Source organism: Impatiens glandulifera, chromosome 1 (genome assembly GCF_907164915.1).
Source record: "Impatiens glandulifera chromosome 1, dImpGla2.1, whole genome shotgun sequence".
NCBI classification, from domain to species: Eukaryota; Viridiplantae; Streptophyta; class Magnoliopsida; order Ericales; family Balsaminaceae; genus Impatiens; species Impatiens glandulifera.
Genome location: NC_061862.1, coordinates 59502325 through 59529429, shown reverse-complemented (window position 1 = coordinate 59529429; position 27105 = coordinate 59502325). Strand labels below are relative to the sequence as shown.

Below are 27105 nucleotides of genomic sequence, written 5' to 3'. Positions count from 1 at the left end.
GCATTCTTGCTCAAATCTATGGCACTCTGGCTATCAAAGAAAACAATTGCATTTTTTTGTTGCATACCAAGCTCTAGGAGAAATCTAATCATCCACAATAACTCCTTACCAGCTTCAGTTGCTGCAATGTATTCTGCTTCTGTTGTTAATAAAGCCACACATTTCTACAACTTGGATTGCCATGACACGGCTCCCCCTGCAAAAGTAAACACATAACCCGAAGTGGATTTTCTGTGATCTAGATCTCCATCCATATCAGCATCTGTGTAACCTTCTAACATAGTTTCACCATTTCCAAAACTCAAACACAAATTGGAAGTGCCTCTTAGATATCTAAGAATTCACTTCACTACTTCTCAATGTTGTTTTTCTGGATTAGAGAGGAACTTACTTACCACACCGACTGCATGCGCTATATCTGGTCTAGTGCAAACCATTGCATACATCAAACTCCCTACAGTTGAGGAGTATGGTACACTTGACATTTCATCATTTTCTTTCTCTGTTGATGGACACATCTTCTTGCTCAATTTAAAATGGCTAGGAAGTGGACAACTTACTTCCTTTGCTCCTTGCATGTTGAATCTTTCAAGCACCCTTTCAATGTACTTCTCCTGTGACAACAAAAGTCTCTTAGCCTTTCTGTCACGAGTAATCTGCATTCCCAATATCTGACGTGTTTGGCCCATGTCCTTCATATCAAATGTCTTGGAAATCTCCTTCTTCAACATTGCTATTTTCTCAGCATCATGTCCTACAATCAAAATATCATCAACATAAAGTAAAAGGATCAGAAACTTTCCATTAGAAAATCTTTTGAAGTAAACACACGGATCTGCCTTGGTTCTCTAGTACCCATGACTCATCATAAAAGAGTCAAATTTCTTGTACCACTGTCTCGGAGCTTGTTTCAAACCGTATAGACTCTTCTTCAATTTGCAAACTATGTTCTCCTTTTCTTTCACTTCAAAACCCTCTGGTTGCACCATGTAGATCTCTTCTTCCAAGTTACCATGAAGAAATGCAGTTTTTACATCAAGTTGCTCAATCTCAAGGTCTAAGTTAGCTACTAGACCTAACACTGTACGAATGTAAGTCATCTTTACCACTGGTGAGAAAATCTCCTCAAAGTCGATGCCCTATTTCTGTCTAAAACCCTTTACAACAAGTCGAGCTTTGTTCTTCATAATTTCTCCATTTTCATCTCTCTTTAGCTTGAACACTCATTTGTTTCTCAATGCCTTTCGGCCCTTAGGAAGTTCCACCAGCTCATATGTGCCCATTTCTTGCAATGACTTCATCTCATCTTTCATTGCATTCTGCCACTTAACTTTGTCTTTGTGAACTTGTGCCTCCTGAAAACATTTTGGCTCTCCTTCTTCTGTCAATAGAATATACTCTGAAGAAGGGTACCTTTTAGAAGGTTGGTGCTCTCTTTCAGACCTTCTTAATTGGGGCTCTTCTGGCTCCTCTTGATGATGTTTCTCCCCCTGCTCAAGAATATCATAAATAGTCTCATCATCATTACTACCATTCATGTCAGAGGTTTCCTTAGTGGCGTCTTCATTATTTTCATCTTCATCTGTTACTGTTGACTGTACATGTGAAGGAATTGGTATAAGTTCTATGGACTCATCAACTCTCTCTGACTTCTCAATGATTTCTGGATTTATCCTATTATAACCCTCGAAGAACACAACATCTCTGCATTTAACAATTCTCTTCTTTTCTGGGTCCCATAATCTGTACCCAAATTCCTCATTTCCATACCAAGGAAAATACATGGAATTGCTTTATCATCCAACTTGGATCTTTGCTCCTTTGAAATATGCACATATGCTTTGCATCCAAACACTCTTAGATGCGAGTATGAAATATTCTTCTTAGACCATACACTTTCTGGTATTTCAAACTTCAAAGGAACAGATGGTGACCTGTTTATGAGATAGCAAGTTGTGCGAACTACTTCTGCCTAAAACTGTTTTGGCAACTTTGTCATTTTCAGCATGCATCTCACCTTTTCTACAATGGTGCGATTTATTCTCTCAGCCACACCATTGTGTTGTGGAGTTCCAGGCACTGTTTTCTCATGTCGAATTCCATATTTTACATAATATGCTTTAAACTCCTTGGAGGTATACTCTCCCCCGTTATCAGAGCAAATACATTTCAGTTTATTGTTTGTCTCTCTTTCTACCATGACATGGAACTCTTGAAAGTAATTAAATACATGGTCTTTCGTTCTCATAAAATATACCCACACCTTTCTAGATGCATCATCAATAAATGTTAGAAAGTATCGATTGCCACCCAATGACTCCTCCTCAAAAGGACCACACACATCAGAATAAACCAAGTCCATCATATTCTGTTTCCTTTCTGATGTTTGACTAAAAGAGACTTTGTGTTGCTTACCAAATGGGCAGTAGTCGTATAGATCCAGAACTCATCATTGGTTGAGGGGATGTGAAGCTTCCTCACCAGAATTCGTAACCCTTTCTCACTCATGTGGCCGAGACGTTGATGCCACAGATTTAAAGAGCTTTCAGCTTGTACTGCATTCAACCCATTTTTGAGTATTTTCACATGGGTTCGGTATAAGGAGTGCCATGACTTCCCTTTTGCTACAATCATTGATCCCTTACTGAGCTTCCATTCTCCACTACCAAGATAATGCTTGAATCCATCTTTGTTCAATGCATCACCTGATATCAAGTTTAGACGCAAATCAGGAATATGTCGCACATCTTCCAGTGTTAACTGATGTCCCAGCTCTGTCTACAAACAAATATCACCAATACCCACAATACTCGAGTGACTAGTATTACCCATCTTCACTGTTCCAAGATCTTCAGCCTTGTAAGACATGAAGAACTCTCTATTTGGTGTAGCATGATAGAAAGCACATGTATCAACTATCCACTCAACTCCTTGGTGACTTTCTACATGTAGATATTGTTCTTTTTCACAAGAAAGAATTACTACATCATCTGCAGTTACTATGGTTGTGGTATTTCTGATCTCATCATCTTTCTTTTGATTTTTGTCTTCATTCTGAAGTCTTTTCCAGGCTCTACAATTTTTTCTTTATATGACCTTCTTTACCACAGTGATAACATTGTTTTCCCTTAGATTTTGATCTGCCTCTGGACTTGCTATGTCCTCTTGATTGTTATCGGTATTCAGATCTTCCCCTGTTCTCTGTGACAAGGGCCTTTGCACTATTTGTATTAGTTGACTTCCTTCTTGTCTCCTCATTGAACAATCTGCTAGTAACTATACTCATAGTAAGAATATCGTTCGGAGCTGCATTACTGACTGTCACAACCAATGTCTCCCAACTGTCGGGCAATGATCCTAAGAGCAATAAAGCTTGCAACTCATCTTCTAAGGTCATCTCCATCACTGACAATTGATTAATCAAGCTCTGAAACTCATTTAAATGCTCAACAACACCTGCACCTTCTCTAAATTTTAGATTTACTAACTTTCGAATCAGAAACGCTTTGTTACCTACTGTTTTCTGCTCATACAATGACTCCAGCTTCTTCCACAACTCACGTGCACTCTTCTCACTTTCTACATGGTGGTACACGCTATCATCAAGCCACTGTCTAATTGTGCCAATTCTTTCCTGTTCAATTTTGTCCAATCACCGTTAGACATATCTTTTGGCTTCGCACTATCTCCTTCAACCGGCTCATATAAGTCTTTACAGTAAAGGATATCCTCCATCTTGGATTTCCAAATCTGCCAGTTATTATTTGTCAATCGGATCATTGTGCTATTGCCTTCCATCTCAACCTACAAAAGTACTCTTCAAAAATAAACCTAACAACTCTGATACCACTTGTTGGGAATTTTGAAATGAAGATTACTTTTATATTGTAATCTAGCAATGTGAGATGGGTAAATGCACAGGTTATCCAAGTCTAAAACAGAAGATCAAGCACAGAACAAAACAACACCATATTTACGTGGAAAACCCTCTCAACTTGGAGGGTAAAAAACCACAGGGCCAACCATCAAATTTCACTATAAACAAGAAACGGATACAAATGTTCTTCTCAACTTTAAACCCAAAGTTGAGGTATACAAACAGAGAAAACCAATTTCATTTAGACTCAAACTAGTCTAGATATAAGAAAACAAGAAATTGGAACCTGAAGGTGAAAAAGTAAGAGATCTACTGCCTCCTTCTCTTCTTCTTCCTCTGTTTCTTCTCCTATGTTTCTTCTCTTCTTTGTAGAAAGTCTTCTCTCTCTAGAAGTTATAGAATGAGCATCATTCTTAGGTTTTGCTCATTTAATTAACTGCCTGATTGGGCTGGACCCAAAAGGCCCAACAATCATTGTCTCCTCCAGGGGATATATATTAGGTAAATCTATTACAATAAAGCATTAACCAAGCTTGAATCACAAAAAAGCAATTCAAATCGGCACAAACTAGAATTCAGTCGGTGTTCAGTCGTCCTTCCTTTCCTTGACTCTATTTAAATCGAATTTGAACCTGGAAACAAGAAGAGATAACGTCACACTACAAAAAAAACTCCATTTCTCATATAGATCTACATGCGTCACGTGACGCGAAGGGGTATTTTGGACCTAAAAGATCATTTTTGCAAACATTATCAGACTTGGGACATTTCTCAAAATGTGGTCATTATTATGGCCATTTCGTCAAATTTCCCTTAATTTATGGTCCAATTTCTATTTAAAGCTCGAAATTCGACCATTTTCATGAAATGAGGCTCGAATTTTGAATTTTGCCATATAAGGTTTAAATTGTCTAAATTTTAGTCATTTAAGGCTTTTTTTAAATGGACAAAACGCGTGTACCGTATCATTTTTGTTTTTCTAATTAAATTTTCACATTTTTAGATAAAATGATATTTAGAGATGTTTTGAACGTATTTTTTAAAAATAAGTATTATTTTTGAAATTTACGCAGTCTAATTTGTTAAATTTTGTTTAGGTAACTACAAAAATGTGTAATCTAAATAAAGATTTGAGAAATTTTGAATAGAAAAAGATTTTGTATTTATTTTTCAAATAACTTCAGACATAACATTGTGTACGATCTACCCATTTGAACGTATTTGTGTTTTAAACTGTGTATTTTTTAAGATATATACGCGTTCAAAACTGTTAAATACTGTTTAAATATCTTCAGAAATGTGTAATGTATAAAATATACTGAAAAATCGAAAAGAAAAGAAAATTGCTATTTTGTTTGTAAAAATGTGATAAATTAATTAAAAAAGAAAATAATATGTCAAAGTAAAAAGATAGACACATTTAAATGTTTGTGAAAAAACTTTACAGACTAAAATTATGATAGTTAGAGTCTTATATAACATAATTTAAAGTTCGAACCCCATTTTGATAAAAACGACCTAAGTCCGAGCCCCAAATAACAATTGGACATTAATCTATTATAGAGTTAAATTATTGTATTTTATTTAAATTTATTATACATATTATAATGTTTAATTATTGTTGAGATCACATCCTTTCATTAATTTTAATCAGAATATAAATGAAGACAAATAACTCTTGGTCAGTTGAACTCATAGATTATATCAATTAGTATATACATGTAACAAAATATAAATGAAAAATAATTAATAAAGTAGTTTAACATTTAAATTGATCATAGTGCATAATAAAGACGAAGATGTAATATGTTCAATTCGAGGTCGATTTGTACCAAAATGCATAATAAATTGTTGATTGTTTGATAGTTAATTGATCGGTTCGCTCGATTTTATTTGTTCACAAATATTATTGTTAAATAATATATTTATACTTAAATATAGTTAGCATGTTGCTTATACTCATGAATTTAAATATTCATATGAAAGTAAATGAATACTCGATAAAAACTATTTGGGGGTATGGATTGAATAAGGACTTAAATAGGATGTAGGTCTACTTGATTTTTGTGTATTTGAATTTTCTCAATTCATCAATCTTGACATGGTTCAAACTAAAGGCCAACAAAATCTGGAAAAGTTTAGAATTAAAATTGAAAATTAATGTTATTAAAACTTATGTTATTTTTTTACCTCACTTTGAAAAACAACTATGGATTGTGCAGTGATCCAAATGATCTAAAAATTGGACTGGAAATAGATGGTACATTTGTCTAAAAAAACATCTTAACTTAAATTTTCCGAGTTCGTGACCCTCGTGACCAAAGGTCGTTTGATGAGTTTTAAAACAGGTAAAAAACTACGATTATTATATGCTGACGATTATCGATAACTTCTCTAAAAAAGTTTGGGTTTTTTTTATAAGCAAAATAGTGATGTGTTATCTAAGTTTAAGGAGAGGAAGACTATGATTGAAAAGAAGACATGAAATCAATAAAACGTTTGCATGCTGATAATGGTTTGTAATTCTGTTCTGAAGAATATAATGTTTTATGTAGAACTAAAAGAATTGTAAGGCACCACATAGTGAAAGAATGATTGCATGATGGATTCTTATGCATTGTGTGGTGCCTTACAATTATTTCAGTTCTACATAGAGCATTACATTTTTCAGAACAGAACTACAAACCATTATTAGCACGCAAACGTTTTATTGATTTCATGTCTTCTTTTCAATCATAGTCTTCCTCTCCTTAAACTTAGATAACACATCACTATTTTGCTTCAAAAAGAAAGCCCAAACTTTTTTAGAGAAGTTATCGATAATCGTTAGCATATAATAATCACCTCCCATAGAAGACACACTAGACGACCCACAAAGATCAGAGTGGGTATAATCAAGTGTTCCTTCAGTATTGTAGATGCCTTAAGAGAATTTGACTATTTTCTATTTGCCAAGGACACAATGCTCACAAAACTTTAATTTGGTAATACTTTGTCCATAAAGAAGTCCTCGTTTGCTTAATTCAGTCATGCAATTTTCACTTATATGACCAAGTCGTATATGCCACAACTTTGTGACATCATCATCAGATAATGAAGAGGTGGCGACAACATCTCCTAAAATGATAGAGCCTTTCAAAACATATAACATGTTAGATTTTTTTTCACCATCAATCACGACAATAACACCTCTACTAATCTTCATCACTCCACCTCTAGTAGTGTACTTGTACCTTTTTAAATTGAGAGTACTAAAAGAAATTAAATTTCTCTTCAAATCAAGAACATGTTTTACATCACCAAGTGTCCGTGTAGCTCCATCAAACATCTTAATTTTGATTGTTTCTATATCCACGATCTTACAAGATGAACTATTTCACAACACCTTTGGAAAATGTATCATATGTTGCAAATAAGACCCGATTGAGACACATATGATACGTACAACTAGAATCGTGTATCCATTCATCTTGCGATCTCGCGTCGCAAACAAAAGCCATGAGGAGTTCATTGTCTTCAACTTCGATAGTATTAGATTCATCAAAAAATTTAGACTGCTTTTCAGTCGAATTAATACCCTTTTCTTACCTTTAATTTGTAGCTTCTAACACTTAGATTTTATGTGGCCTCCTTTTTTTTTGCAGTAATTGCAAGTATTCCAAAGTTTTCTTTACTTTGATCTATATTTGATTACTTTTTGAACATTTTTCTTGTGTTTTTCTCGAGTAGTAAGAATCTCTTTCGGAATGACTAACAAGATGTTTCATCTTCTCTTTAGAATAATGCATCATAAACATCATTAGTAGTGACAACATCACGGCTAAATAAAATAGTATCTCGGAACGTGATATAAGATGGGGGCAACAAACACAGAAGGATCAAAGCTAAATCTTCATCGTAATAATTGACTTTCAAGGCTTCCAATTCAACAACAATTTCTTTAAATGTCGATACAAGATTGGGGCAACGAACATAGAAGAATCAAAACTAGATCTTCATCGTCATACTTAACTTCCAAGACTTCCAAATTAGCAACAGTTTCTTTAAATGCCGATATAAAATTGGGGCAACGAATACAGAAGAATCAAAGTTAGATCTTCATCGTCATATTTGACTTTCAAGGCTTCCAAACAACAACAATTTCTTTAAATACTGATAAATGCTCTTGTAGAGGCGTATCTTCTGACATACGATGAAAATATAATCGATGTTTCAGATGCAGTTTAGTAGTAAGACTTTTTGTCATACATAGTTGTTCTAGTTTCAGTCATAACCCATCAACACTTGTCTCCTTTAGAACATCCTGTAGAATATTATTCGACAGATGTAAATGTGTATTAGACATAACCTTGCGATCCTTCATCTTTTTCTCTTCTACTGTCCACGAACTAGACATCTTATCAAATACTAATAAAGTTTCGTCCAAATCCATCTAATGAGACAACTCACATTATTACCTACCACAAAGAAAATCTTGTGTTGTAATTCAATAACAGAATATCGTATTTTATAATTGACATCTCTGAAAATAGATATAGTCTCGAATAAAAAAAGTTCAAGGCTCTAATACAAATTGTTGAAAAACAGAATATTGATTTGAGACTAATCAAGATTAAGTAAATACACATTATCAATCAAGAAAACACGTAAATAACATAAGATTTATGCAGAAACTCAAGACGAGAAAAACCACGGGCAGAAAAGGAAACAATTCCCTATGGTTAAAATAAAAGATTATAACTTAGAGAAATATAAGAATAATCAATAAAACTCTAACTAAGACCATATATTTATAAGTCACCTAACTCGACCTAGTGGGCTTAATATTAAATAGTTAAAATTTTATTTTATTATTAGGTTGGTCAAAACCCATTTGGGTCACCATAATTTAATAGTAACTTTATAATATTTTTATATAGTATAAAATTTATCATTAAAATCTCTAATGCGAAGTCATGAGACATCTACAAATGTCTTTGTGTTTCAAATCACGTTTCAAAGTTCTCTTCGGTCATGAGAGTAACTTAACTAGGGACGAAAGTGTATAACCATCCGTCATGTTCGGTTTCGAAGAATTCTGTGGAATATCATTTATACCATATTTTTTTAAAAGTAATTTTTTTTATTGTTATATTTAAAATGATATTTTTTATATAATATATTGAAAAATCATATTATTATAAATAAATAAATTTAAATTCTCGTAGAAGATGAAAAATAAATATGTTGACGATTTTATATATGTAATTGTGAAGTGTTTGAAACTAACCGAAGAAAAATCGTATCGAACAAAACAATTCATATAAAAAAAACTATGAACCAAATTATAATTGTTATCTTTAAACCAATATAAATAAATAAAAAATTTCAAAATATTTACTAAAAACAACACAAAAGTTACCTATCAATATTATGATTAAATTTGAAAAGTTAATTGACATAAAAATAAAATAAAAAGTAAGTATCAATAAATTAATGTATATATATATTTTTTAATTTTTAAGAATCAATCCATAAAACAGTTGCTTGGGATAAATTCTAGTCATTGCCGAAATAATTACACCGTACTATAACTACTTTGTTATAGATTACGTCGTCGTCTCAAGAGCTTGTTTTAAAAATGAAGAATTCAAATTTCTGCAATTTCATTTGAAGGATCTAGGTAAAACTGCTTGTAAGATCGCCTTGCTATAGTTGCTACGTAGATGCAGACGTCGTCGGGAGGGAAAACTTCCGTCCGGCGTTGCTGTTGGGGAGTTGGGTAGTCGCGGGGAAAGGAAGCGTCCGGCGTGGGGAGTCAAGGAGGAGGGGAAGCGTTGCTAGTCGGGGATGAAAAGAGGAGAAGGAAACGAAGGCCTTGTTCTCTTTGGGTTTTTAAAAAAAATCCATCCAAAATCAATTTTTCAATCAATCACTTTTCAACAATTATATCACTCATTTTATTAACCAAAATACTAAAATATCATATATTTTAAATTATTATTTTTTTATTTTATTCATATATATTAATACTCTTTAAATCTTTTTATCAAAAATAATAATTATTTTCTCAAAATTATCACCCATCATTATTTTTTTTCTTTTCTAATTTTTTTTAAAAACCCAATCCGGGTACCAAAAAATAAAGAAAATTATATTAAGGACAAATGAGTCTTTTTCTAGAAGCAAAAGAACATTGGTTATTTTTGGAATTTAATATATTATAAGGTCAATTTGTCAAATTTCCCAGATCACCAACCACCAAAGTACTACCTACCCACCAAGTACTACCTACCAACCCCTGTTTATAGTTAGTCTGGCCATGTCTACTTACCGGAGCCTGGATATAGACAGAGAGAGACATGGAGAACGAGAAAGAAATGTTGAATTCGGCGGAGGAACAGCATACCATCACCTGCAAAGGTAAAGGTTACAAGGAACTAACTGTATTCTGCTCATTTGATTTTTGTTAAAAGCTTCACCTTTAGGTGGGTTAGGTTTAATATATGCAAATTCTTGATTTTTTGTTTTCCATTTTAGCTGCGGTGGCTTGGGGTGTTGGACAAGAGCTTGTCCTTGAAGATGTACAAGTTAGTCCTCCCCAGCCCATGGAGATTCGAATTAAGGTCGTTTGCACCTCCCTGTGCCGTAGTGACATTCATGCTTGGCTCTCCCAGGTTTCGTACTCCTCCTCCTCCTCCTCTCTTTAGTTTTCAATTTGAACAGCTTCTTCAGTTTATTGGTTCAACCTAGAACATTTTTTCAGTTCCTTCTCTGTTAAGAATCCAGGAAAGTCCTTACATAATAAATTGCCCATCATCTCTACTTTTGACATAACATTGACAATGCTTCGTTCTGCAGTCAACTGCTCACATATATCCTCGAATATTTGGCCATGAAGCATCTGGGTAATTATCTCTTGTCTCTTTTCATGTACTTTGATACTTGCAGCCAAGAGTTTGTGGGTGAATTTCCAAATAACCAACTGTGCAATCAAGAATCTACTCATCAATCAATTAAAATACCTAAATATCCTCTTTTTTTCAGAATGTTATTCATTATATATTTATACCCATGATGACTTTATACTCAAAGTCTCAAATAACCCTCAATAACCTAGGGCTTTGATGTGGTAATCCAAATAAACCACTATCATCAATCAAATCATTCAAATTATCAACTAGAAGTCTAGAATACTATAATACACTTACCTTATTCCTTATAACATTTTAAAATATTATCTGCTTAAGGATTTTTTAGTCATTTTACTTCCAAATAAACCACCTTTTACATCAAACATGATTTATGTGAATAAAAAAATCAAGGTAAAATATGCTCTGGACTTTTCATAACCTAAATCAAATGGAATTATTTGAAAATAATCATATGGTTATTAACCCCATATCAAACAAGGCCCAAAAAATCGTGCTACATTTCAAACTGGTGAAAATGATATCACATCACAGACAACTCATTGATAATATGTTATTCTTACCATTCTTTACTGCTTCAGTTTCCCTGTGACATCAAGGAAACTATCAAGCATGCTTTAACTGTAAAACACAGTGGATACTAATTACTAAAACTCTTAGAGGATATTGAACAGGATTGTGGAGAGTGTTGGGAAAGGAGTAACTGAATTTGAAAAGGGGGACCATGTACTTACATTGTTTACAGGCCAGTGCATGGAGTGCAAACATTGCAAATCTGATAAAAGCAATATGTGTCAAGTTCTGGGATTGGAAAGGAATGGTGTAATGCACAGTGATAAAGGAACTCGCTTCTCAGTAAGGGGAAAACCAGTTTACCACTATTGTGCAGTTTCGAGTTTCAGTGAGTATACAGTTGTGCACTCCGGATGTGCTTTCAAACTCAATCCGCTAGCTCCTCTTGACAAAATATGCCTTCTCAGCTGTGGAGTGACAGGAGGTAAATTTCTCCTCTTTTTCCATTAACTGATCTTGAAGTCCTTCATTATCCACATGATTCATCAAATGATGTCTTCAGAGCCAGTTTTTGAAGAAAAAAAACTACGTTTATCATGATCACATTTTAAAGGGATAATCATGTCTTGATGCCATTTTGAAATCCTCTCAATTCATTATCAACTTGCCATTGTAAATATGACTTGAGTTTGAACATATATTGTGAGTGTTTGAGAGTGAGAGATGTGACCAGTTTAAACTGACTGATTTTCTGCGTTGAATTAATAAAATACATACAATAACTTTATACATCAAGAATAACTGAAAATAAATCATGGGTGGTTTCCTATACACATAACCCCCTCAAGTTAGGTGGTAGATATTGTACATTCCTAACTTGTTGCACATGTCTGTCTGCGAATATACATTTAGAAGTGCTTTGGTGAGGGTGTCAGTAATCTGGATGGTATGTGAGAAATATCAACAATTCCGATGACAACTTTCTCTTAGATAAAGTGTGACTCTATGTCAATATGTTAGTCTATCATGATGGAAGGGATTTATTGAGATATTAATAGCAGCTAGATTACCACAATAAAGCTTGATGACTTTTTTTGTCACATATTTCGAGTTCCTTTAGTGTTTTTATGAATCCATATTCCTTCACATAATCCGAGAGTGAGGGCTCTTAGTTCTGCTTCAGCATTACTTCTACAGACAATTGATTGCTTCTTGCTTTCCAAGTAACCAAGTTTCTCCATACAAACATACAATAGGCTGATGTGGATCTTCAATCGGTAATGTTTCCACCCCAATCTGCATCTGCATATACTGGAACATCATGGTCTTGATTCTTCAAGATCATCAACCCTTTTCCTAGTGTCCTTTAATGTATCTTAGGATTTTGTAATAAACATTCATGTGCGCTTGAGTGAGACACTTCATAATAAATGTTGAATAAACCAAATGAAAATATTTAAATTTTAATTGTTTGGTATTTAAGTTGGTTTGATAAAATGTGAAACTTATGTAAGGAAAGTACTTAAAGATTTTTACCTTTATAAAGGTGTAATCTGATTAATTTTAGGGGTAAGTGGTCTCTTAGACGAGCTTACTCGACTTAAGTTATTCATAACTTACTGAGATTAAGCAAGACCTTTAGCTTATTTTGTGATAATTCTAAATAATTAAGTGATTTAAATAAAATATTTATTAAACTTAATTCTAATAAGCACTTAGCCATTTATAAAGACCAAATGTTGGCTATTCATTGTTTTCAGGACTTGGTGCAGTATGGAAAGTAGCTGATGTACCTGCAGGATCATCAGTTGTCATTTTTGGTCTTGGAACCGTTGGCCTTGCTGTATGTATGCTATTATGTCTGATGACGTCTATAATTACCCAATCAGGTTTATGCGTTATTTTTACATGCCTGATTTTATTTATCATACAAGCAGGTTGCTTATGGTGCCAGGCAAAGGGGAGCATCTTGCATAGTAGGTGTAGATATAAATCCTGAGAAAAGTGAAAAAGGTTAAACAAACACTAGCAGCAATTGACTTCGTTGAGAATATTTACGTGCCTCCTAATATGTTACAGTCATTTTCTCTACCTATACAGCAAAGACCTTTGGAGTAACACATTTCGTCAATCCAAATGACTATAATGAACCAATTGCTCAGGTATTTGATATTTACGACCTTCATATTCTGTCTGATAGTCTGATAGTAACAGTTGTATTTATTTTCCCTCTTTGAGGTTATCAAGCGTATAACGGATGGTGGGGCTGACTACTCATTTGAGTGTGTGGGAGATACTGGAGTTGTTACTGATGCTTTACAGTCATGCTCTGATGTAATCCCCAATATATCCCTAATGGAACTCTCTTTGCTCTGAGTTAAGTAAGTTCACTAATCTAGTGAAATTTGGTTTCTGAATCTAGGGATGGGGGACAACAGTTACTCTTGGTGTCCCCAAAGTAAAGCCGGAGATAACTGCTCACTTTGCACAGTTTATCAGTGGGAAAACGCTAAAAGGATCACTATTTGGAGGATGGAAACCAAAAACAGAACTGCCTTCATTGGTTGATATGTACTTGAGGGAGGTATGTTAAACTGTTTCAAACACTAACCCTTGGTGAAGTGTTTAGTTTCACACACACACACATACATCAGTAAGGACATCAGCTTACATGCTTACATCTTATCTTGAAATAATCAGATTATTTGAAAATAATCCTGTTTGACGAGAAAATATAAATTTTAATATTTTTAAAAAAGAATCTTGTTTGATGAGAACCCATCAAATCACCCATCAAAATACTAAAAACCCCTTATATTTTATTCCTTATAAGAATTTCAAAAATATAAAATACAAAGGGTATTTTGGTCAATTGACGATGAAATCCTTGTTGAGGGCGGCCAAGTTCATACCATGGAATATTTTTCTTTCTATAATAACCTCATACTTTTGTTTTGTGCATCCAAATAATCATGAAATATTTTTCTTTCTATAATAACCTCATACTTTTGTTTTGTGCATCCAAATAATCGGGATTATTTGGATGCACAAAACAAAAGTATGAGGTTATTATAGAAAGAAAAATATTCCATGGTATGAACTTGGCCGCCCTCAACAAGGATTTCATCGTCAATTGACCAAAATACCCTTTGTATTTTATATTTTTGAAATTCTTATAAGGAATAAAATATAAGGGGTTTTTAGTATTTTGATGGGTGATTTGATGGGTTGGTGGAATGTAGAGTTATTTGGATTTACATCAAACAATCTCTTATAGTTCCTTAGATTCTGTAACTAGAAATTATGATTGTGGCAGTCCTCTGTTTATTGAAAAGAGTAATGGTCTTATTTGCTAGTTATGGGTTTCCTTCATGTTGATCTTCTTAGAGTATTATTCTTTTTTCTTTATTACAACTACATATGGCTTTATTAAATCACCCATTAGCTCTTGCATTTGATGGAAACTTCCACATAATACATTTCAATTTTTATACAAGTACTATCAAAGGTTAGGGTCCGAAAAATATTTGTAGGTTCAAAAAGAAAAAATCCTAAAGAACCCCACTAAGGTAGCTCAAGTGATTAGAGTGGTTACTAAGAGACCAAATGTCACGGTTTCGATTCTCCCTTAGAATGCTTTAAATGGAAGTGGAAGTCATGGCTGTGGGGTGTCATGCTAGCTTCCTACACTCCAAAAAAAAAGTAAAGAAAAATAATGAAGAATAACAAGGGTAAGGAGTCTAGAAGGGAAAAGTAGTTATAGAGGGAAAAAGCAAAGGGAAAGAACTGAGTAGAGTTTCCCTATAAGAGTTTGCTAGGATACATCACCTCCCTTAGAAAGCTTCCGAGTTTTGTTAGATTTTGTAACATGTAGTAAGATGTATTTTAGTAGTATAGGGGTAGTATGTTAAATGGTAGAGTAACTAGTAGGTTAGTTGGTTAGTAGTTTATAAAGAGTATGAATATGCATTATTTGGGGGAATAATGAAATATAGCTTAAATCTGGATTATCTCTCTGAAAGGCTACAAATCCTACATATCTAGGTTAGTACATTATATATTTACAGATACAAAAAGACTATTTTGATACCAATTGACAATGATATTCCTCTAATTAAGGTTAGAACAAGAGGAAAAAAGAAGAATTGGTTGTGAAATGAGAAGAAAACAGAGATACGACATTCAATTTATTATTTCTCAAACTTACTTTTTCTCTAGAAGTTTGCTACTTGCATATTCTATTTGATTTCTTCAAAATACTGATAATTTCTCTGACTTGGTTCACAGGAGATTCAGATTGATGATTTCATTACCCATAATTTACCTTTTGAAGAAATAAACACAGCATTTAAGCTTATGACAGAGGGGAAATGTTTGCGTTCCATCATTCACATGCCCAAATAGGTTTTCAGCAATCTAGTAGGATGATTAATATTAGTAATTCTCGACTGGTTCTTATTTTTATTTTTTTTTGCTATTACTATCCCTGCGGCATTTATTTTCTTAAAATGGTATTATTTGAGATGTCACATTGCAAGAATAGTTGGGTCATATTGGGATCTTGTGTCAAATTCTCAATTTAATGATATTTGAAGTACAGCTAACTACATTCCTATATTGCATTTGAATGTTGTTTAATGACAATCTACTTGTACCATCAAAATCTGGGTATTTGTTCGAGCCATAGGAATTGAAATCATCCCTCACTCTCGAGTCTCGACTCTTTCACTTTCCCCTTCGGACCCTTCCCCATCAGAAACCCCTCCCAGCTAGAACCCGTTCGGCAGGTAAAATCGATTTTTACTCCTATTTCATTCTCACCAGTTCATTAACAGTCCGGTTCTTCTGTTACCGATTGTTAGTGTCCCTGTTATGGACCAATTACAATACAACATTAATATTATATTATTAAATTATATTCGGGTTAAGAAAAAAATCTTAAACTCATAAATATAACGGCTTCATTATGGGTTAAACATGAAGTGCACTTGAGCGAAGATTGCTTCACTTCCATTTACATTATTACTAATAGAAGTGAAGCAACCAAGTGCGCACTTGAATGAAGATTGTTTCACTTCCATTTACAACATTGTTAATAAAAGTGAAGCAACCAAGTGCGCACTTGAGTGAAGATTTCACTTCCATTTACAATATTGTTAATAAAAGTGAAGCAAATTTCACCCAAGAGCACTTCACTCCTATTCACATCGTTATACACCCCGAGAGTGCGCTTCACTTCTAAATGAAAGTGAAGTGCGCTTCATCCTGAGAGTACTCACTCCTATTCACATATTATTATTAAATGTAAGCGCTTCACCTCAAATTATATCTTATTATTAATTAAAGCGTTAATAACATAAATTAGTTTAATATTTTAAAAACAAAAATACATTTCATTCATTCCCGCTGAACTTTAAATCTTCACTTTCTCTTTAAAGACATCAAGATTGTTCAAACCTTATCACGAATCTTTACCGTTACAATCTTCTCGCGAAAATGGCACGAAACGACAACAACGACATCCTCGTGGCTGTATCCAACAATAATAACAACAAAATCGTCCTAGAATGTGACCATAACAATAAAATCGTTCCGGCTCTCCTTACAAATTAGTAAGTTACAGTGTAATGTAAATGCATTATTTAGATGAACAAGGAAAGATCTGATCCGATCCACCTGAACTCATCTCCTCCTGTATGTGTGTTTGTATTTGAATCAAACTCTGAAATAAATGCGTTATTTGATCCTATAGATATTGATGAAACATTTTATGGTTTTATTGATTCGAGTGAAAAAAAACTAGTTATTCTTTATCTATCTGTTCTAATAGACGAGTGTGTGAGATTTTGATATAGGATTTCAGAAAGATTCGTCATTCAATATGTTCTTGGTGTTCTGTGATTGCATGAAGATTTTGTGTTGTTTGTGCTTCGGCGAAGAAGAGAAGGTAATGAGTAGGACGGTTTACAGAAGTGAACTACAGTTAGAGGATATGGAAGACCATGAGGCTGAGGTGACTTTGTAAAGTTTATTGTCAAAGCTATGCTGTCGGTTCTTCTTCCTCTGTTTCTTCTTTCTCTTACCATTCCCCATTGTTTCTTGACTCTATTATCGCTTTACAGGTTCTAGTCTAACTTGGATTCTCATTCTGAAGTATAAAACTTATTTTATGATACACCTCTTATGCTTCTTGATTGTTAATCTTGAATTTTAATTGAAATCTTAGTTTATTCAGTATCTAGTCCTCTAAATCAAGACTTCTTCTATTCTATTGTTTTATCCTTCTTGCAATGAGATTACTGTCCCTGAACTAGGCATATCTTGGTCATGCCTCTTCATATAGAATATATTATTTCCTTTCTTCACATAGAAAATCCTGCATGCATGCATGCTGATAACCATCTAGATTGATATTTCTCATACATGGATAATTAGAGTGCGAGAGGATATGAATTGTTTATGATAAAGTTGACAAGTGTGTTACCTTTTTTAATTGTTTATGGTCCTATAATTAAGTTTATTGAAAGGATTAGTATGTGCACAAATTTGAAAAATTATAATATTTACATAATTGACAAGAAGAATAAAAAAATGGCTTTATTGTCAAGTGATTGGTATACTCAACATCCAGCTACGATGTTACACTAGAGGATGTGCATTGTAATCAGAACCGTGCATATCATAGAATTGATAAATGCTCCTTTAAAAATTAAAGAGAAGATGCATTTGCTCTCTTCAATGTTCATTGTTAGTGGTACTAGAGAAGATTATTTTAATGTTGATGTCGGAAATAGTGCTTTAGTGGATGAGAGTAATAATCCAGGATTTGAAAATTCAAAATTAATGATGGATCTTACAGATGACGACTTACTGCAGATGGTAGCCATGACTTTGGATTTTTTATTTCAGTTTTTTATTGGTCTATTATATATGTTTTCAAGAGATGACATATGTGACTATTGTTATCAGATAGTTTCTTTCTTGGAGCATATTGATCTTTGTGGGACAGTTATGGTCTCCAAACAATGGCGGGCAGCTAGTGCTAATGAATATGTTCTGTTTTAACTATTTGTAATATATCTACATTTTTCATAAATCTTGATTGATTAACTGTGGGCAAAGGTCAACTAGGTGCAATCTTTTTTCAAGCCCTATTATTTATTATAGCCTTTTGTTTTTATGTAATAAACTGTTGCATCTCTTTGTGCAGATTTTTGTTCTTCAGAAGCAAAATAGCTTAACCACTCTAACACTTCAATGGCAGTGTTTGCAAGAAGTGGACCTTATCGATTGTGAATCCCTAACAAACTCTATATGTGAAGTTTTCAATAGTTGTTTATCTATTGGTTGAATTGTTGTATAAAGGCCAACTGCATATATTCAATAATTCAAGCAGAGGCACTATTTGCTCAAGAAGTAAAAAAAGTTGCAAGCAGATCAGTTCAAACTGATAGAACAGGTGACTCAAAGTGCTTGCTGGTACCTATTGTGTCCCAAATAAGGTCAAAGTGGATGTTGCTGTGTAGTTTAACAACGGTTTCTTTTTTTGGTATGTTAATCCTTTTTCATATATAATAGAATCGATGTTTGTTAAAATATGATTTTGATCGTCTTGAGACTAATACTTTTTGTTATTAATTTTATTAATAAAAAAGAATATTCTTATTTTATCTTGATCATGACATATGATTCATGTTTTGTTTCCCAAACAATTAGAAATTAGAAAACGTTAGTGGAGTTGAGAACCCAAATAGTAAAAGTAAGTATAAATTGTTTTTACTAAGGTTTACATGAAAATATAAATGGTTTTACATGAAGATATAAATAGTTTTACATAATTGTGTAAATGGTTTTACATGTCTTTTATTTTTTTTTTAAAAATTTTAGTAAATCGCATTACATGTCTTTACTAAGGTTTAATGAATGTGTAAATGATTTTATATAAAAATCATATGCATATATTTCAGTTTTCAAAGATTTTAAGTAGTATTTTGTGTAATTAATTTAGTTTTAAAATATTAAAAGTCGTATTTGAACATTAAACCAATCATTAGGAATGATTTTAACAAATTTGCAATCATCTTTTATTTCATAACAAAGTCATATTTGAACTTTAAATCAAGGCGTCGAAGTTCAATGTTGGAGATGGAGAGGGATATTGCTCTTGTGAACAAAAGGTAGGATGAGCTTTTGGAAGAGTATAATGTGCCAAATTCATGGTGGCTCGTGGGAGTTAATGAATGTTGGGTATTGGCATTTTTTTATTGTAAATTTGTTTATTAATTATGAATGGAAAACTCATTATACATTTCAATATTTTAATTTAATTTTATTATATTCTTTTGTTTTGTTGATATATAGGGAAGCATATATTTTATTAATAATTATGTATGGAAACTTGTTATCAATATTTTTTTATTCGTTTATACGATTGTAAGTTGTAAATGTACCCTAACACCACCACCGTTGATGTTTTTATTCCGCTTAACCATTTTTAAGGTTATACTAAATATGAATATAATTGTATTACAATACAAATAAAAAAAAAACAGATACAAAGCTAAGTTAAAAGCTAACAATTGAACTCTATTTCCTTCCGAAAAAAGAAAATTGAAGCATAAAGATGCAATCATGTGAGAGTTTTATACAATAATATTTGTTATGGTCAGTAATGGGAGCTGGGAAAGAAGATGGAGGAAACAAAAGTCTGATTCAGTTCAAAGAAAGTAAGAATATTTTGAACGGACTCGTTCTTTAACTCACTTATATACTTACAACTTTTTATTTGACTCTAAAAATATTAATAATTGACTTTGAAATTACAAGTCGTTGTAGTATAGTGGTGAGTATTCCCGCCTGTCACGCGGGTGACCCGGGTTCGATCCCCGGCAACGGCGTTTTTTTTTGTTCTAGTTCTTAGATGAGAGAATATATGTGTGGACAATGATTACCCTTTTTATGTCATCTGATGAAGAAATATGTACACAATGATTACCCATTTATTGCCATCCGATGAAAGAAAAATTTGGGATTCCAACAATTGCTTGGAGGTCAATGAAGAACACCATTCCTTAGATTCTACAATATTGGATTGAATAACCACATCATCCATTAGATCAGTTTCAAAACAACAACATTAACTTGCTAACAGTTTCTTTTTATTGCCATTACACTTCTTAAGGCCCATCTCTATTTGCTGCACATAAAAAATAACCTATTTAAAAAATATGAAAAAATTAATTGCACCAGCCGGGAATTGAACCCGGGTCTGTACCGTGGCAGGGTACTATTCTACCACTAGACCACTGGTGCTTTGTGTCTATGATGTATCTTATTTTTTTAACTACTCAATATTATGGTAACCTGAAATGTGAAAAATAATTGTCTTAGAACATATATTCTATATAATAGATTTTAAGTGTGCCAAAGAAAATAGCATTTCCTTAGTTTTAAACCATGTAGTAATTTCATTAAAATATCTGGATAAAATTCGTCTTTTGCATAGAAAATTTAATTAGCTTCCTAAGCTTGTCTCCTTAGTTTAATTTGAATTTATTCAAAATAATTTGATAAATTTTAAGTAAACTTAAATCAAATGAGTTTTAAGTAATTAATGAATTGATTTATCATTCCTAACTACTATTTAAGCCAAACATTATAAAAACAAACTCTCTTATAGTTATAGTAGTTACAGTGACCCATATGACTTTTTACTTTATTTCGGATTTTATTTTCGAATTTTATGATAATTTTTTACTCTAATTTCCATTAGAGTTTTTGGTAACATTCTATCCTATCTAGGTTTTGAGCTAATCTTTACTCTTATGAAGATTTGAATATTATATTTTATATGAGAGGTAGTTTCTTTCCTTTTTCGTTTTTTATTTGTTTATTTTTTTAATTAATGTTTTTCACGTTAATCATTTTATTTGTTTTTATTTTAATTAAGCTTTTCTCGTCAATTATTTTGCAGTTAAAATTTATAATTGGTATTATTAACATCAATCATATCTTAACTATTTTTCATAAGTCACGATTCTTCCTTTAACGTTTTTCACATTAATGTCTTCTTGACTACTTTTTGTAGTTCAAGATTTGTAATTAACGTTTTTTTACGTCAATCACTACTTCTTGACTGTTTTCATAAGACAAGATTCTTCTATTAACGTTTTTCACGTTATTACATTCTTGACTACTTTTTTCAGTTAAAGAATTGTAATGAGCGCTTTTTACGTCAATCACTTCTTGATTGTTTTTTATAAGTCAATTTCTTTTATTAACGTTTGCACGTTAATTTATTCATTGTCTGCTCTTCACAAGGTCCACATTGACGTCATTTACATCAATCAATTATTGATCGCTCTTCACATGTCAAAATTCTTTTATTAACGTTTATCACGTTAATTTTGTTCTTTGTCCATTTTTCACATATCAAAGATTACAAATTGATGTGTTTTACGTCAATCAATTCTTGACCGATCTTCATAGGTCAAGATTTCCTTATTAACGTTTATTATGTTAATTTTGTTCTTTATCCGTTTTTGACAGACCAAATATTCCAAATTATCGTCCTTTTTGTCAATCAATTTTTGACCGCTCTTCACATGTCAATATTATTTTATTATGTTAATTTTGTTCTTTGTTTTCTTTTCACAAACCAAAGATTTCAAAATAACGTCATTTTCGTCAATCAATTCTTGATCGCTCTTCATATATCAAGATTCTTTTATTAACGTTTAACATGTTAATTTCCTTTTTTTTTTACTATTTCCTCAAGTCAAGATTCTTGTATTGACAAGTTTCCTGTAGAATCACTACATTTATGTTTTTGTACGTAACAATCAGGACTAAGTTCCGATGAGTAACTAATGGTGATTTAAATATATCATCCAACATAGAAGTCTCTTTTTGTATTACTATTATTATTTTATGTACCATGAATATATCTGATATAATCGATACACTCTTGTTATTGTCTTTGGCAATTTAAGACATAAAGTCTTTATGAACATCAAGTGGTGATTTAAATATCTTAACCAAAATGAGTACTTTGCTCTATCATATTTTATTTTTCCAAAGCCTTGAGCTTTAAAATATATTTATTTTCGAAAAAGATAAAATAATCTTTCTCAATTTGTGATTTTTATTTGGGCCTTATTTTATTTCATTTTTTTACAAAATTTTCTTTGAGAGTTAAGTCTTCAACAATATTCGTTAAATACGAGAATAAATTCAAACATATATATTTTAATCACATTTTAGTTAAACGATCGAGTTTCTTTTAGAAGATCACTTTAAAGGAATGATCTTAACTATACTCTTAGTTGTTTCCTATTATTATTAATTTTTCAAAATGAGTTTCACAGCTAAAGATAATATTTTCTTTCTTTTTTTTTGGCAAAGTGATCTTCACAATAGAAAGTGACAACGTTTTTATTTATTTCATGTAAGAGGGGTCAAAAACTCAAATTTTCTCATAAAAATATAAAAGTTTCTATAAACACAAGAGTGAACTCAAAAGAGTTTGTCTATTTATTTTCTATTACAAAAGAATTAAGTCGATACATAGTTTCATGTGACAAAATTTTTACGACAAAGATGAGAGATTTTTATTTTTATTTGTCAAAATATTTTACAAGAAAATCAATAAAGGCAATAATTTACATTTTTAAACAAGGAGGTTAGTAAGTGGTTTGATATTTTTTTAATAGGGGAGTATTTGTTTGGCTGTCATGCCCCTTACTCATATTTTTGCATTGGGTTCTAACCCCAAGTTTAGTAATGACTTGATAGCCAATGAGGTATTATATTTTGTCTTTCTATGTAAAGAAATGATTGGTATAATGTTCTTTAACCTGGTGGTATTTGCAGAACAAGTTTGACCATTTTCTCATTACTGGTTTGTCCGCCCTTGGGGCTCAATTTTATTCTTGGGACTCACCCACTTAATTTTATTCTTGAATTCTCATTTCCAACTCCAAAAACAAATATGAAGCGATAGAAAAACCATGTACAAGGGACATTTTGTTAGAAAAGTGCATCGCTATTTTAAATAAAACTCTTTCAACTAAAACGAGGGATATTTTAATTGATTAAAAAAGAATTAACCCTAAAATCACCCAAAAAAGTGTGTTATACAAAACGAACGACAGAAAAATTTTTTTGTCAACTATTTTTAAAAGATATATATCCATGGTACATAAAATAATAATAGTAATACAAAAAGAGACTTCTATGTTGGATGATATATTTAAATCACCATTAGTTACTCATCGGAACTTAGTCCTGATTGTTACGTACAAAAACATAAATGTAGTGATTCTACAGGAAACTTGTCAATACAAGAATCTTGACTTGAGGAAATAGTAAAAAAAAAGGAAATTAACATGTTAAACGTTAATAAAAGAATCTTGATATATGAAGAGCGATCAAGAATTGATTGACGAAAATGACGTTATTTTGAAATCTTTGGTTTGTGAAAAGAAAACAAAGAACAAAATTAACATAATAAAATAATATTGACATGTGAAGAGCGGTCAAAAATTGATTGACAAAAAGGACGATAATTTGGAATATTTGGTCTGTCAAAAACGGATAAAGAACAAAATTAACATAATAAACGTTAATAAGGAAATCTTGACCTATGAAGATCGGTCAAGAATTGATTGACGTAAAACACATCAATTTGTAATCTTTGATATGTGAAAAATGGACAAAGAACAAAATTAACGTGATAAACGTTAATAAAAGAATTTTGACATGTGAAGAGCGATCAATAATTGATTGATGTAAATGACGTCAATGTGGACCTTGTGAAGAGCAGACAATGAATAAATTAACGTGCAAACGTTAATAAAAGAAATTGACTTATAAAAAACAATCAAGAAGTGATTGACGTAAAAAGCGCTCATTACAATTCTTTAACTGAAAAAAGTAGTCAAGAATGTAATAACGTGAAAAACGTTAATAGAAGAATCTTGTCTTATGAAAACAGTCAAGAAGTAGTGATTGACGTAAAAAAACGTTAATTACAAATCTTGAACTACAAAAAGTAGTCAAGAAGACATTAATGTGAAAAACGTTAAAGGAAGAATCGTGACTTATGAAAAATAGTTAAGATATGATTGATGTTAATAATACCAATTATAAATTTTAACTGCAAAATAATTGACGAGAAAAGCTTAATTAAAAAAAAAACAAATAAAATGATTAACGTGAAAAACATTAATTAAAAAAATAAACAAATAAAAAACGAAAAAGGAAAGAAACTACCTCTCATATAAAATATAATATTCAAATCTTCATAAGAGTAAAGATTAGCTCAAAACCTAGATAGGATAGAATGTTACCAAAAACTCTAATGGAAATTAGAGTAAAAAATTATCATAAAATTCGAAAATAAAATCCGAAATAAAGTAAAAAGTCATATGGGTCACTGTAACTACTATAACTATAAGAGAGTTTGTTTTTATAATGTTTGGCTTAAATAGTAGTTAGGAATGATAAATCAATTCATTAATTACTTAAAACTCATTTGATTTAAGTTTACTTAAAATTTATCAAATTATTTTGAATAAATTCAAATTAAACTAAGGAGACAAGCTTAGGAAGCTAATTAAATTTTCTATGCAAAAGACGAATTTTATCCAGATATTTTAATGAAATTACTACATGGTTTAAAACTAAGGAAATGCTATTTTCTTTGGCACACTTAAAATCTATTATATAGAATATATGTTCTAAGACAATTATTTTTCACATTTCAGGTTACCATAATATTGAGTAGTTAAAAAAATAAGATACATCATAGACACAAAGCACCAGTGGTCTAGTGGTAGAATAGTACCCTGCCACGGTACAGACCCGGGTTCAATTCCCGGCTGGTGCAATTAATTTTTTCATATTTTTTTAATTCTCAAACAATGGAGAATGCATTTATTTATAGGTTATTTTTTATGTGCAGCAAATAGAGATGGGCCTTAAGAAGTGTAATGGCAATAAAAAGAAACTGTTAGCAAGTTAATGTTGTTGTTTTGAAACTGATCTAATGGATGATGTGGTTATTCAATCCAATATTGTAGAATCTAAGGAATGGTGTTCTTCATTGACCTCCAAGCAATTGTTGGAATCCCAAATTTTTCTTTCATCGGATGGCAATAAATGGGTAATCATTGTGTACATATTTCTTCATCAGATGACATAAAAAGGGTAATCATTGTCCACACATATATTCTCTCATCTAAGAACTAGAACAAAAAAAAACGCCGTTGCCGGGGATCGAACCCGGGTCACCCGCGTGACAGGCGGGAATACTCACCACTATACTACAACGACTTGTAATTTCAAAGTCAATTATTAATATTTTTAGAGTCAAATAAAAAGTTGTAAGTATATAAGTGAGTTAAAGAACGAGTCCGTTCAAAATATTCTTACTTTCTTTGAACTGAATCAGACTTTTGTTTCCTCCATCTTCTTTCCCAGCTCCCATTACTGACCATAACAAATATTATTGTATAAAACTCTCACATGATTGCATCTTTATGCTTCAATTTTCTTTTTTCGGAAGGAAATAGAGTTCAATTGTTAGCTTTTAACTTAGCTTTGTATCTGTTTTTTTTTATTTGTATTGTAATACAATTATATTCATATTTAGTATAACCTTAAAAATGGTTAAGCGGAATAAAAACATCAATGGTGGTGGTGTTAGGGTACATTTACAACTTACAATCGTATAAACGAATAAAAAAATATTGATAACAAGTTTCCATACATAATTATTAATAAAATATATGCTTCCCTATATATCAACAAAACAAAAGAATATAATAAAATTAAATTAAAATATTGAAATGTATAATGAGTTTTCCATTCATAATTAATAAACAAATTTACAATAAAAAAATGCCAATACCCAACATTCATTAACTCCCACAATCATTAGGAAGTTGAACCATGCCATGGTTAGCTTGCACCCACCATGTGTTGGCACACTATACTATTCCTTAAGCCCATCCAACCCTTCGTTCACTAGAGAATTATCCCTCTCGGTCACCAACTTGAACTTTGATGCCTTACTTCGAGTTTCGGCCACCATATGCATATACACTTCCAAGTTGTGAGCCATCGAAAGAAAATACATTATCCCGGTTGCCCATTTTTCAAGTAAGGAGATTTTTCGCTGTCTACTTTTAAAACCTTCCAAACGACATCATATCCCACAATATTTGTTGGATGGTCTGGAACAACTTCTGGAATGTTCTCGATATGAAGGACGTGAAAGTTTTGTTGGTCGGATGACGTTGTCCGTAGCTTGGAGTTTCCTACACACGGGCAGGCAAAGGGGAAAGCAATGACTACGTGGTTTCCATCAACATTCCTCGCTATGTCTATCGCATTTAGTGTTTTGATCGCTGCTCTAAGGCTATGGACTGTCATGGTAATACTAAGTTCCTCATTTTCATAGATATTCAATAGTTTCTTGACCTCTTCGAGAATCTTAATTATAAAATCGCGAAAATGCTACGCACTTCAAAGTTTTTTTCGTAAAAATCTTTGTAGCTCGCAAAAATGGTATGTACAACAAAACTGTTTTGTTTTGTTCATATTTAGGAAACTCTACTTTGAGAATGTTATGCACAATAAAATCGTTCTGTTTTGTTCATATTTAGTAAATCCTACTTCGAAAATAGTAAGTACAATGAAACCATTTTGTTTTGTTCATATTCAGGAAACCCTACATTGGTTTACTATATTATTCATATGAAACCTTATTTTTGTTTGGAAATCCTACTTTGGTTTCGTATA

General features: G+C 32.1%; 1 protein-coding gene and 4 non-coding genes across 5 annotated transcripts; 3 read left to right on the top strand and 2 right to left on the bottom strand.

Moving 5' to 3' along the window:
• Positions 1–10162: 10162 nt before the first annotated feature.
• LOC124921036 (alcohol dehydrogenase-like 6) lies at positions 10163–15919 on the top strand. Its single transcript, XM_047461637.1, has 10 exons — positions 10163–10279; positions 10397–10533; positions 10718–10764; positions 11463–11785; positions 13062–13144; positions 13239–13314; positions 13402–13463; positions 13540–13635; positions 13724–13885; positions 15589–15919. The coding sequence occupies exons 1-10, from the start codon at positions 10219–10221 to the stop codon at positions 15703–15705; spliced, it is 1164 nt and encodes a 387-aa protein (XP_047317593.1). The 5' UTR covers positions 10163–10218; the 3' UTR covers positions 15706–15919.
• A 4207-nt stretch (positions 15920–20126) lies between these two features.
• On the top strand, positions 20127–20198 carry TRNAD-GUC. The gene has a single exon. It is a non-coding gene; the product is annotated as a tRNA-Asp (tRNA).
• Positions 20199–20542: 344 nt separating this feature from the next.
• Positions 20543–20613, bottom strand: TRNAG-GCC. Its single transcript has one exon. It is a non-coding gene; the product is annotated as a tRNA-Gly (tRNA).
• A 4505-nt stretch (positions 20614–25118) lies between these two features.
• Positions 25119–25189, top strand: TRNAG-GCC. The gene has a single exon. It is a non-coding gene; the product is annotated as a tRNA-Gly (tRNA).
• A 374-nt stretch (positions 25190–25563) lies between these two features.
• Positions 25564–25635, bottom strand: TRNAD-GUC. Its single transcript has one exon. It is a non-coding gene; the product is annotated as a tRNA-Asp (tRNA).
• Between the last annotated feature and the right edge of the window lie 1470 nt (positions 25636–27105).

Excerpts from the sequence above, each read along its gene's own strand:
- LOC124921036 (XM_047461637.1), top strand. The coding sequence starts at position 10,219 with ATGGAGAACGAGAAAGAAATGTTGAATTCGGCGGAGGAACAGCATACC. Across the intron at positions 13,145-13,238 it reads TTGGAACCGTTGGCCTTGCT|GTTGCTTATGGTGCCAGGCA; the intron begins GTATGTATGCTA and ends TCATACAAGCAG. Across the intron at positions 13,886-15,588 it reads TTGATATGTACTTGAGGGAG|GAGATTCAGATTGATGATTT; the intron begins GTATGTTAAACT and ends CTTGGTTCACAG.